Source organism: Equus przewalskii, chromosome 11 (assembly GCF_037783145.1).
Source record: "Equus przewalskii isolate Varuska chromosome 11, EquPr2, whole genome shotgun sequence".
Lineage (NCBI taxonomy): Eukaryota > Metazoa > Chordata > Mammalia > Perissodactyla > Equidae > Equus > Equus przewalskii.
In genome coordinates this window covers 34,208,033-34,219,578 of record NC_091841.1, presented here as the reverse complement: position 1 = coordinate 34,219,578, position 11,546 = coordinate 34,208,033, and the positions used below count along the sequence as shown (strand labels likewise).

The 11,546-nt window shown below is 58.9% G+C and overlaps 2 protein-coding genes across 12 annotated transcripts; both read right to left on the bottom strand.

Moving 5' to 3' along the window:
- Positions 1–1,995: 1,995 nt before the first annotated feature.
- On the bottom strand, positions 1,996–6,074 carry IFITM5 (interferon induced transmembrane protein 5). 6 transcript variants are annotated; one of them, XM_070564593.1, is made up of 5 exons: positions 5,758–6,074; positions 5,090–5,150; positions 3,830–4,111; positions 3,213–3,510; positions 1,996–2,464 (listed from the first exon to the last, which is right to left on the bottom strand). In XM_070564593.1, exons 4-5 carry the CDS (start codon positions 3,396–3,398, stop codon positions 2,252–2,254), a joined length of 399 nt encoding a protein of 132 aa, XP_070420694.1. In that variant the 5' UTR covers positions 3,399–3,510; positions 3,830–4,111; positions 5,090–5,150; positions 5,758–6,074; the 3' UTR covers positions 1,996–2,251. The 6 variants fall into 6 exon arrangements, with proteins under 6 accessions (XP_070420694.1, XP_070420695.1, XP_070420693.1 ...); XM_070564594.1 differs by having other exon boundaries at positions 3,822–4,111; positions 5,758–5,838; XM_070564592.1 differs by lacking the exons at positions 5,090–5,150; positions 5,758–6,074 and having other exon boundaries at positions 3,830–5,076.
- A 213-nt stretch (positions 6,075–6,287) lies between these two features.
- On the bottom strand, positions 6,288–9,158 carry LOC103561338 (interferon-induced transmembrane protein 1-like). Of its 6 annotated transcripts, none has more exons than XM_070564599.1 (4): positions 8,932–9,158; positions 7,994–8,070; positions 7,214–7,587; positions 6,288–6,634 (listed from the first exon to the last, which is right to left on the bottom strand). In XM_070564599.1, the coding sequence occupies exons 3-4, from the start codon at positions 7,460–7,462 to the stop codon at positions 6,440–6,442; spliced, it is 444 nt and encodes a 147-aa protein (XP_070420700.1). In that variant the 5' UTR covers positions 7,463–7,587; positions 7,994–8,070; positions 8,932–9,158; the 3' UTR covers positions 6,288–6,439. The 6 variants fall into 6 exon arrangements, with proteins under 6 accessions (XP_070420700.1, XP_070420701.1, XP_070420698.1 ...); XM_070564600.1 differs by having other exon boundaries at positions 7,214–7,565; positions 8,932–9,102; XM_070564597.1 differs by lacking the exons at positions 7,994–8,070; positions 8,932–9,158 and adding an exon at positions 8,121–8,421 and having other exon boundaries at positions 7,214–7,565.
- Positions 9,159–11,546: the final 2,388 nt, after the last annotated feature.

The window sequence follows — 11,546 nt, the reverse complement described above, 5'->3', positions numbered from 1 at the left end:
CTCCCGTGGAGCAGGCAAACATTCCACTTCCCGCCCTCTACTCCCGCCAACCGCGCATCGTTGTCCCTGTTTTGCGAGAAGCAGATGACAGGCAGAGGAACTGTGATGGACAAAGCGGGAGAGAGGAAGGAGGTGGGTGCAGGCAGTGGGGATCCCAGGGCTGTGTTGCTGCAGCAAGCAGCATGGGGGACAGCTTGGCCTACGAGGGAATGTGGCCACGTTGCCAACCAGCATGCCTGTCACTGCAGGCTCCCTGAGGGCCTGTGTCCTCGGGGAATGTAGCCAGCATCCTGGTGGGGCTCGCCCAGGCGCCCACAGGCTCTCCCTCAACTCATGGCTGTGGAGGAAAGGCCCAGGCTGGTCTGCGAAAGCCGAGCACGGCAGCTGGGACCTGTCCCTGTGGAGCAGACACTTACCCTTGCAGCCCTGGACCAGACGTGGATGCAGGCCTCAAGATGGGTGGCAGGTGGCCCTGCACCCACAGGACTGATATAGCCTGGTTCTTGCTGCCTGGCCATGCCACCCGTGAGCAGCCACCTGGATGCATAGCAGGGCGGCCCTCTGAGGGGCGGGGCAAGGTCGCAGTGCATGCCCAGGAGACAGCCTGGGCAGTGAGGGCTGCCCGTGACTTGCCCCCACACCTGACGTGACCACACGCTTGGTCCTCAGCACCGGGGCATGGGACAGACAATCTCCGCTCCCCTCACCAAATGTGGGGATTGGCAGACCATCCCATGCCTGCGGAAATGGACCCAGCCACACACAGGCTGACCCCGCTCCCAGAATGTGCGCCCAGCACGGCTTCATCCCTTCTTGGGCCCAGCCTAGCATTCAGGGTCAGCATGCTGTCTCCATCCTGGTCCAGGCACTGGCACACTGCCCTTGTCCTTTGTCCAGTTGGGCCCAGCACCCGGCTGGCATATGGCCAGGACACCATCTCTGCTGGCACCCTAGGGACAGCTGGGCTGGTGGTTGGCTGTCACAGGAGGGGGTACTCTGGAGGCTTCAAGTACAGCAGCTAGACAGAGGCCCCCATCCTCAGCCCAGGCACAGTGGGCTGGAAAGGGACCCTGGGTGGAGTGCTCCAAATCCTGAGCTGCCCTGTGGTTAAGGCCCTGCAGTTAGCTACCCTATCATTGACCTGGCCACAGCAAGTCCCAGGGCCTCACCCCAGCCACACAGGCTGTGTGCATCTGTTTAGCAACCTACCCCCCCAACTTTGCCATGCTCTGCTTGTTCTGGTGGGGGGCTGCACAAGGGAAGTGAATAATACAAAGACACACACCCAGCACCAAGGACACTCAGAAAATGTCCTCAGTCCCCAGTCTCCCCTCTCTTCACAGTTGTGTGTCTGTGTGGCTTGGTGATCATGTGCATGTGTGTATGGCATATGTGTGCATGGATGACGATGTGACCGTGCATGTGTGCTCGTGTGTCTGTGTCCAGCCCCTGATCCAGGGGGGAGGGAACCCACTGCAGAACTGAGACTTCTCAGAATTAAAGGAATGCAGGAGTCACCGGGACAGACAGAGCGACCCAAAAGAGGAGGTCAGCACACACCCGACCCAGACAGGAACACACAGGACGAGGCGAGAAATCTCAGTGGCCAGGGGCTCCCACTTGTATGCACACACATGCACAAACACGGGTGCACACAGCCTTTGGGATGGCACACACACGGGATCAGGGAGACACACCACACCCGTTCTGGAGGACAGGCCACCAAACCACAAGGCCCAGCAGGCAGCAGAGAGCAACAGCCCAAGTCCCCAAACTTGACTCTAAAATACTCAGGCGCCTCCGCCCCAGAAGCCACAGGCCACCCAGAGCCTGAGCAAAGGGGAGAGTCAGCACACAGCCAAGGGGACGGAAGGGGATGTCCCACCATCGATGTGGGGGCCAGTGCAAGCAGATTTGGCTGCGGTGGTCCCTAGGGTAGCCCCCCTCAGGCAGACGCCCTCCCCCACCCCAGCAGGAACAAGGCCCAGGAGGCACTTTCTGGAACCAGGCACTTTTAATCAGGAGCCGAGGCTGGGACTGAGTGGGGCGGGGGGCCTGGGCGGGGCAGGGAGTGAGGGGACCAGGGCCATTAAGGTTAGAGCGGAGCCCCTGGGATCCAAAGGGGATCTTCAGGGTGCCCAGGCCAGGGCAGTGGGCAGCAGGCCCTGTGGTGGGGTCAGGGTGGAGCCCCCGGGGCGGCACCCTGGGGGGCGGTGGCCCTGGGTCAGAACGTGGGGCAGGGCCCAGCCCGTCAGTCATAGTCTGAGTCGTCGAACTTGGTGCTGAAGAAGGCAGCAGAGTCCTTGGCCAGCCGGGACAGGTGCAAGGCGCCAGTCACCACCAGTGCCAGGAGCAGCAGCGGCGGCACCAGCGCCCACATCGCGGCCAGGATGTTGTAGCACTTGGCCTTGGAGCCGAAACGCCGGGCTGCCTCCAAGTCTCCAGCCACTTTCTGGTCTCGGGCCTGCAAACCAGTGGCAGGGCCAGGTCTCTATTTGTGCTTGGGGCGAGGGGCCTGCCTCCCGCACCCCAGGAAACCACTGGGTCCACACCATGCTGGACCCAAACTCTGGATGGAGGGATGTGGCCTGAGGGGACATTGCCCTGGGCTTGACTCACTCCCTTCACAGCCCCCAACCAGACACTGGGGCTTGGCCCTCCAAGGGCCCTTGTGTCCTAGGGGACCTCAGCCTAAGAGGAGCTGGAAGGGGCCCCTGTCTCCTCCCACTCCAGCTATGGACCCAGTGGCCATCCCAGGCCAGCCTCAGCCTGCAAGGACCCTCCAAGTGGGGAGTCCTCTGGGGTGCTGAGACCCCCCCAGAAGCTGAAGGTAGGGGGCTTTGTTCACAAGACCCCCAGCATGTGAAAAGCCCCCATTTGATGAAAGAGGCCCCCTTGGGTAACCCCCCATCGACTCGACTCTTCTGGATGGACTAGATTCCCTTGAGGACAGCCCCTTCGTTTTTGTGAGCAGCACCCGGCCTGGGACGCCCTCATGAGCTGCAGAGCGCAGAGCCCGCCGTCCCCAGGGAGTAGCCCCTTGATAAGCAGCTCCCCTTGGAGACCCCCTCCTCCCTCTACTTGATAAGCAGCCCCCCAGTGACCACCAAACCCCATAGAGACCCCTCCCCTGCCCCCAGCTTACAAGCAGCCCCCTCAAACGCTCTAGGCCCCCTCGACAAAGCCCCCCAGAAAGCACCCCGCCCGCCCACCTTGATGGAGTAGGCCAGCGCCAGGAAGCCGAGGCAGCACAGGTTCAGGTAGAGGGTGCTGAACACCGACCAGATCAGGTGGTCCCGAGGCGGGGAGCGCGGCGCCCCCAGCGCAAGGGCCGTGTGCGCGGCGCCGTCCGCCTTACGGGGGGCCCGGGGGTCCTCGCGGGGGTACGACGTGTCCATGGGTTCCAGCGCCGTCTCCGCCTCGCGCAGACTCCGCTTCGAGGGTGGGCGCCCCGGGCCGCTTATAGCGCCCGCAGCCCTGCCCCCAACGGCGGGCTGGCCAGCGCCGACGCTAAATATAACGACAAATGACAGCCTGGAGCCGGGCGCCGGCCCGCCCGTACCCCCGCGAGCCCCCCACCCCCCTGTCCCGCCCCGTCCCGTGCCCCCGTCCCCATCTCTCCCCATCGGCCCCCTTATGCTCCTGCGTTCCGCCAGCGGCCCCCACCCGCACAAGTTCCCATGGAAGGCTGCAAGGATTGGGAGGCGTTCAGTGGCCGCGGACCCCCATCAGAACCCCTCCCTCCCTCAAGCCCCGCCCCAAGGCGCCCTCCCACCCAAGGCTGCTGATGGTGAGCGTGCAGTGGCAGCATACCACCCCACCTGCACACCTTCTCCCCTCACGCCGCCAAAGGCTGCTGGGCAGGGCGTGTAGTCGCTGCAGACTGCCCACCAGAGCCCCCTTCCCCGTGGCCAAAAGGAGCTGGAGATCCACCTCAGGGCCATGGGTACAGGTACCAGGCTGCCTCAGCGTCAGGGAAGGGCTGAAGCCCACCAGGCGTGGGCTAGGCCCCCCTCCTCAGGACCAGGGCTGCTGAAACCCCAGCTCTTCTAGCCCCAGAACGCAGAGCTCAGGCTGTGCCCTCATCACCTTCTGGTCGGTAGTGCCCAGCCTGGAAAGGCAAAAGTCCCTGCTGACGTGCTAGTGGGAGGCTACAGGCCACAGCAGGGTCAGAGGCAAGGAGAAAACAGCAGGGAAGAAGGCAGGCGAGGGGGTGTGGCATGTGCAGGTCTGCGGGAGGCCCCCAGGACCAGCCACAAGGCTATCATGGCTGTCAGGCTTGCGATGAGCTCTCCTGACCCAGTGCAGGGCCTGCCCTCCTCCCTCGCGGGCAGACAGCTGCTTCTCAGTCTCCTTGGCCGACTCCTCCTGCCCTCCCCAGTCCAGAGATGTTTGGGGGCGTGAGCTCAGGGCTCTTCTTGACCTCATCTCTCTCTGCAGGGTCCAGTGGATGCTTGGCTGTAAGTGTACGTGCCAGTGACTCATGTTATGTCCAATGGCCAGACTTCACCCCTCAAGTGCCTGCTCGGTGCAGGAGGCTGGTGGGATCTGCAACCTAACTCTTCGAGAAGAGACCTCAGGCTCCGACCCCAGACCTCCTGTCTTAGTCAGTTGGGCTGAGATAAAGCACCACAGACTGGGTGGCTCATAACAACAGAGGTTTATTTCTCACAGTTGTGGAGGATGGAAGCCCAAGATCAGGGCACCAGTGTGCACAGGTTCTGGCGAGACCCTCTTCCTGGTTGCAGGCGGTCCCTGTGTCCTCACAAGGTGGAAGGGGCTAGGGAGCTCTGTGGGGTCTCTTTTATAAGAAGTTATCACAAGGGCTCCACCCTCGTGACTTAATTACCTCCTAATACCGTCACAGCAGTCACTAGGACTTCAACATGTGAATTTGGGGTCCACAAACATTCAGTCCATCACTTCTCCTCGGTGAAGTCTCCCCCATCACAGGTGATGGTGACTCCACCCACCCAGCTGCTCAGGCCAAAAGGGTTAGCTTACCCCTGCCCCCTGCTCCCTGTACCAAGTCCATTTGGCCCCACCTTCCAGGACAGGTGGAATCTCACCACCCCCACCGCAACCTCACCTCCTGCTGGATTAACAGAGCCACTCCCCTTGGCACTCTCAGTGTGGCAGCCAGAGCAATCCTGTTGGAAGACAGGTCGTGTCCCCCTCTCTGCTCAGAACACTGCACTGGCTCTCACCTCATACCAAGTGAGATCCAAAGTCATGGCAATTGCTAATAAGGCCCTGCAAGTTTGCTCCAGGCCACATTCCCTGGACAACAAACTCCAAGAAGGAGATTCGTGTGCAGGACATTTAATAGCTCTTGGGGTCAAGCCCAGTGGAAGGGAGAGGAAGGAAGCAGGATGGGGCAGGAGAAGCTGAGGTGCACTGAGGTCCAGCAAAGACTGCTGACCCTCAGATCTGGAGCTTGGAAGGCCCTTTGGAGGCATCAGAATACGTGTTGTCCCTCTGGGGGAAGTGCCCAATGAGCGTCACTGGCTTGCAGCTGTGCCCATGGGGGCCCTTCCCCTCCCAGGAATGTTCAGGCCACCCCTGAGGGGGCTGGAGTTCAGGCTCCAGCTGTGTCCAGCTTTCTGCTGAACACGGAGCTGATCATGGAGAACCAGGCTGGGAATCCTTCCTTCTCCATCATCTGGTCCCAAGGGGTTGCCCCTGCAGTCCCAGGCGTGAACAGAGGGACCGGCGTTGGGAAGCAGTGGTGGACGACACAGGGTCAGGACAACCTGCCTGTTTGATCTGGAATGTTCCACTTCCATCCTCATAAGCATCGCTGCTGGGCCACCTGAAGCTCTGATTGGTGGGTCTGACACAACCCTGCTGTGATGGGCAGTTCTGCCACCGGGTCAGCTGGAGGTCCACATGGTTAGAGACAAGATGGGAAAGACTGCCTTTGCCAGATCCACCTTCCTGGACCTGTCCCTCTCTAGTACTCCAACACGTGGGACCCCCAGGGAGAGGGGCACCCCATGGACTCCCATGGCTCATCCTAGAGGTCCCAATCTTCCAGCTGCCTCCTAGAGTTAGCTCACTGATTTTCGGGGTACATAACAGGGGTGTGGGGAGACGAGCACAGGAGCCTGGCAGACATGCCCTTCTGAGTCCAGGAAGGGCTTCATCCAAGGTAGGAGGGGCCCACAGTACCTCCTGAGGTAGACTGGGCAGATCCACATCAGGTGACCCCCATCCCAGCCACAGTGGTCAGGAAGGCCCCCCCGTCCCCCAGGGTAGCCTTCATGAAGGGCGATAACACAGCACTGTCACAGGCAAGTGCACTTTATTGAATCCAGGTGTAGACGGGTATGTCTGCAAAAACTGCTGTAGAAAAGGGTATGGGCAAGTGGGCAGGGCCAAAGCCCCAGCATGTGAGGCCAGCAGGGCATGATGGGGACGGGGCTGTGCCCATGGGCAGCTAGAAGTAGCCTCTGCCGTCCTGCATGGCCTTTACAATTATCTGGTAGAGTGTCAGGCAGGTAAATCCCATAAGAACGATGAATCCAGTGCTCAGAAAGAGGCCCAAGACCAGGGCCCAGATGTTCAGGCACTTAGCAGTGGACGCATAGCTCTGGGCCCCAGTCACGTCGCCCACCATCTTCCGGTCCCTAGACTGGGGGAGAAGACACAGTGAGAGGGACCTGGAGGGGGTCTGGGAGAGCCAGGTGCAGCGACTCACGTCCTTCCCTGCCTGGTCCCTGCCCAGAGCAGCCTGCACCTGCCCTTCACCCAGATGGGGCCACCCCGTCCCGTCCCCTGGAGCCTGAGCAGCACCGTGCCCCGTGGGCCCTCCCAGCTGGGCCTCCATCTCCTTCCTCACAGACTCAGCCTCTCCAGGAGGCCTCAGGCTCCTCCTCCCTCTGCTCTGGCCTCTTCACTGGCTGCTCGCCCCGCAATGGGGCAGCGTTCCCTGTGAGTCCCTTTGTTCCTTCCGAGAGATCCTTGGAGCCCCATCCTGAGTCTGAGGGATGTAATTTCTGGTTTGGTCAGTAGAGGAATTCCCTGGAGTCCTGGGGACAAAGTCAGACCCTGGCCATGGCCATGCACCTCATGCAGCCCCATTGTGATCTGTGCACGCGCACACACACACACACACACACACACAAGGCCCCCCACAACCCAGGTGCCATCTGGGTGGGGACCTAACATGCTGACACACACTTTCTGGAGATGCCCCCACGTACCCACCCACCTTCACGGAGTAGGCGAAGGCCACGAAGCCCAGGCAGCACCAGTTCATGAAGAGCGTGTTGAACAGGGACCAGACGATGTGGTCGGGCACAGACGTCTCGCTGTGGATGTTGATCACGGTGGTCGTCACGGGAGCTGAGCTCTGCGGTGCCCCCAGCACGGACACCTCATGCTCCTCCTTGAGCATCTCATAGGTCGGGGGGACACCAGTGTGGGCGCCACTGACAAAGGTCTGGAAAGTGCGGTTCATGGTGCCAGGATGGAGCGAGCAGCGGTCCGGACGACTGGACAGTGCTCAGTGGGCCTTTTCTTTCCCCAGTAGTTTCGTTTTCTCTGAAGTTTCCTTTTCCTGGCTTTGGGGAAATCGGGAATTGGCTGGGTACCAGGAGGGCGGAACAAATGACTGAGTGTCAAATTACACTAGGGCAGGGTTGGAGGAAGGGCTGTGGTCTAAGAGGGGCTTCCTGTCCCAGGCGATCAGGTCTGGTCCTGTCCCTACTGACCCGCCTCCTTCAGGGGTGTAGATGAGCCCTGGGGACTGGGAGCCATCCACCCTTTCCCGCAGCCCAGCCCCAAGCCTGCTGCAGAACCTCACTCTCCCCAGCCAGGGCCCCCACAAGGCCCTCATTCAGACTCCACACTCCAGGCCCAGAGGGAGTCCTCCCCCCAGAGCCCACACCTGGGCAGTCCCACGCCTCCTCTCTGAAGTCTGTTGTCCTTTTGTGCCGTCTCCACCTACCGAGGGTAAGGCTATCGGCTAGCAATGCCTGGGGGTACTCACCTGGACCCTGCTGAGCTTTCCACAGACATCTCCCCTCCCTGGACCAGCCCTCATGGTTCTTATGATTGCAAGACGCCCTTCAGCAGTAACCATCAGGAAACATGGGAGAAAAAAGCTTATTACTTACAAGTCCTGGGGCCAGAGAGAGACAGAGAGCAATCGGGGTCCAGGGAGGGGTCTAGAGTTTCCAGGGCTCACTCTCTATTGGTGACTTTAAAACATAAGAGGAGGAATTTAAAGCACAGGAAGAGAGAAACACAAAGAAAACCAAACGAGCAGCCCAAAGGCTGGTTATGTCAACGGGATCGAAAACAAAGGAGACTCATGGGGGGCCTGGGGAGGGGGCGGTCCCCTGGCTCTTTATCTAGCCGAGTGGCTGGCAGTTGTTTATTCCGGATAGACTTCCTTGAGCAGATGCCTCAGCAGTTAAAGGGGAAGTGAGGCACTTGCATCACAAAAGAAGAGCCCGCTCTCGGGCCACAGGACATTGCTCTGGCTCTGAGTCTAGGCAGCAGGTGGGGTCTGGGTGTTTCCTGGCTGCAGGTCAGGACCCAGCAGCCTGTGTTGCCTGCCCCCAAGGAGCCTTCCAGGCCCTCTCCCCAGGGTCCCCCAGGAACAGGAACTCTGGGCGCTCTGTGATGTGAGGAGGCGGCTGTGGTGAGAGACAGGATGACTCCAGGGCATTTGGCAGCAGCTTTGGAGCACGGGGCCAGCATACTTGTGCAGCCCCACCCCCCTCCTCCCTCTGGTCCCTATCATTTCCCGTAGGTGTCATTGGGGTGGTTACAGGGTGAAGCTCCAGTGTTGTCAGGATGGCTCCTCCGCTGGCGGGCCTGTGCCCCCTTCCCAGGGAGAAAGTCAGGTCAGCTTAGCAGCCAGGACACGGCTCTTTAAGACTGAAGGATCCGTCTGTTCTCCTTGTTGTCTGCAGTCCTTACCTGAGAGGACGAGGGTGTGGGAGGCCCATGGCCAGGCCTGCACTGTCCCTTTAGGAGCTGTCGCCTTTGCCTGGAGGCCCAGTTGTGTCAAGGCTCCCAGACCAGCCTCCAGGTGCCCCTGCGGCTCTCACACCACCCAGAGGTCTGGGCCTCAGGCCCTGGGCCTGCTCCAGGTTTCCAGGGTCTGATCATTTCAACCCCTTCCTTGGGTTCCCCTCAAGGGTGTCAGCTGCTTCCTGCAGTTACCACCCCGGGGCTGCCCCAAAACAGCTGTCTGTCGATGCAAGATAACCAATAGCCATTCTTTAGATTAGAGCAATGAAGTGAGTTTTACTTGAGTCAGAGTAAGGATTATAACTGGGTAGGCCTTAGAAAGTGTTCCAGGGAAGCGTCATTTTCAGTCTTACATCCATTTAGAACAAAGAACATACCTTAAACACACCGGGGATACATTTTCAAAGTTTCAAGAAGTATTTAGTTGCAAATCAGCAGATCAACATGACCCTGAAGTTAGGAAAGGGACTAATGGAGCATTACAAACAGGCCAGTACCAACAGGAGTAGGAGGGGAGTCTGCATTCTTATCTTGAGAAAGTACTTTCTTTGCTTTAACCGTTAAGCAGATGTGCAATGTCTGTTTGATAAGCCATAAGTCAGGCTTTTTAGTTCAAACCAAAACAGTTTTGAACTCAAATAGTTACCCCATTACCTAAATATGTGAAAGTCTCTTGTTACGGGGGTTCCCTATCACCCATTCCTATGTCACATCCTCCCTGTGGAAATACCTAGTGTGGCTCTGTGTTCCTGCTGCACCCACACTGACCCAGAAGGCTGGCCTGTCTGCCTGAGCCAAAGCAGCACACGTGGCAGTCCGGGTGAGGGAGGGAGGGAACCTGTCCCTGGAGCCTGGCGTCGGGGGCGGTCAGTGAGGGGCAGAGACAGATGCCTGCAGGCCTGGAGGGCTGCTGCCTGTTCAGTGTCCTGAGGGCCACACTTGCCAGTGTCTCTGGGACAACACTCCAACCGTGGGCCATTTCTGGCCAGCACAAGGCCCCTGCTCCTGCAGTGGAAAGCGACGGGCAGCGGCCCACCCTGGTGCAGCTCTTTGCCACGTGGCTGGTAAAGGAGACCTAAATAACCTCAATGAAAGGAACAGGAAAACGTGGTGAAAGAGTTGCCAAGTGATGTGTTTGGGTAATGATGACTTTTGTCTCATGTAATGTCAGTGATTGATAGTTTCCAGGACTTAATTTTAATCATGGCTATGTTCAGAATTGACTCACAAAATTCCTGGAAGTTGAACTCCTCTGCTACAGGCCATTTGCCAGGCCACGGGACCTGGATCTTCTTCTGAAAGTAACACGTAACATCTCAGGCTCTGTAACATCCCCATCTTCTGCCTGCATCCTGAGGTCTCCATCCCAGCCCCCTGTCCCCACCTTCCATGCTTTCTTCTGCTGCCACTGGCCTCTCTATGTCCAGGTCTCCACGTTCATTCTTTCCGTGTCCACTTCTCCCCACACAAAGAGGATGGCCGGGGCCCTGCTGTAATCTGCCCATGGGGAACTTTGCCTTCCCAGGAATGTTCAGGCCACCCCTGAGGGGGCTGGAGTTCAGGCTCCAGCTGTGTCCAGCTTTCTGCTGAACACGGAGCTGATCATGGAGAACCAGGCTGGGAATCCTTCCTTCTCCATCATCTGGTCCCAAGGGGTTGCCCCTGCAGTCCCAGGCGTGAACAGAGGGACCGGCGTTGGGAAGCAGTGGTGGACGACACAGGGTCAGGACAACCTGCCTGTTTGATCTGGAATGTTCCACTTCCATCCTCATAAGCATCGCTGCTGGGCCACCTGAAGCTCTGATTGGTGGGTCTGACACAACCCTGCTGTGATGGGCAGTTCTGCCACCGGGTCAGCTGGCGGCCCACATGGTTAGAGACAAGATGGGAAAGATTGCCTTTGCCAGATCACTGTCCACAGACCACAGCCCCAAGGTCAAGTTGATCCGTGTCTGGCATAGCAGCTATACTTGGGGCTCACCCTTGCTTGATCTGCAGTGGACCACTGTCTCCACCAGGGTCCATCTGGGTCTTGGGGCCAGAAGGGTGATGAAAATGGAGATTTCCAGTGGTGAGCACCCCTGAACCCATTAGGATTTGAGGGTGGCACTACTTTCTGCTCTTCTTCCCAGGATGGGATATTGGTTTTTATTTCAGTCCCTCTCAGGGTGGGTAGTGGGGAGTAATTCCAGACAACTCCACCTGGCCCATCAGACTACACAGGTCTGACCCAGAAGGCTGTAGACCCAATGTGAGGATGTGCCCACCACCATTTATTTCTATTCCAGTTCACATCCAGGAAGTGGGGAACATCTGCTGGGAGGGGCCGGGGCCCCCCTGAGAGTTTTGATACTGCACAAAGGGCACAATCTGCTCCCTGCAAGACAAAAGCCAATCATCAAGAGGCAAGATGGTGGCAGAGAAAGGGCATGTTATCACAGCTTGCTAGCAAGAGGGAAGATGGCTGACTAATGTCCAAAAGAACCATCTTAAGGGGGGCCCAGATTCCTGAAGCAGTTATTTAGGCCAGTGGGTTATAGGGGAGGGGTTAGGAATGTTGA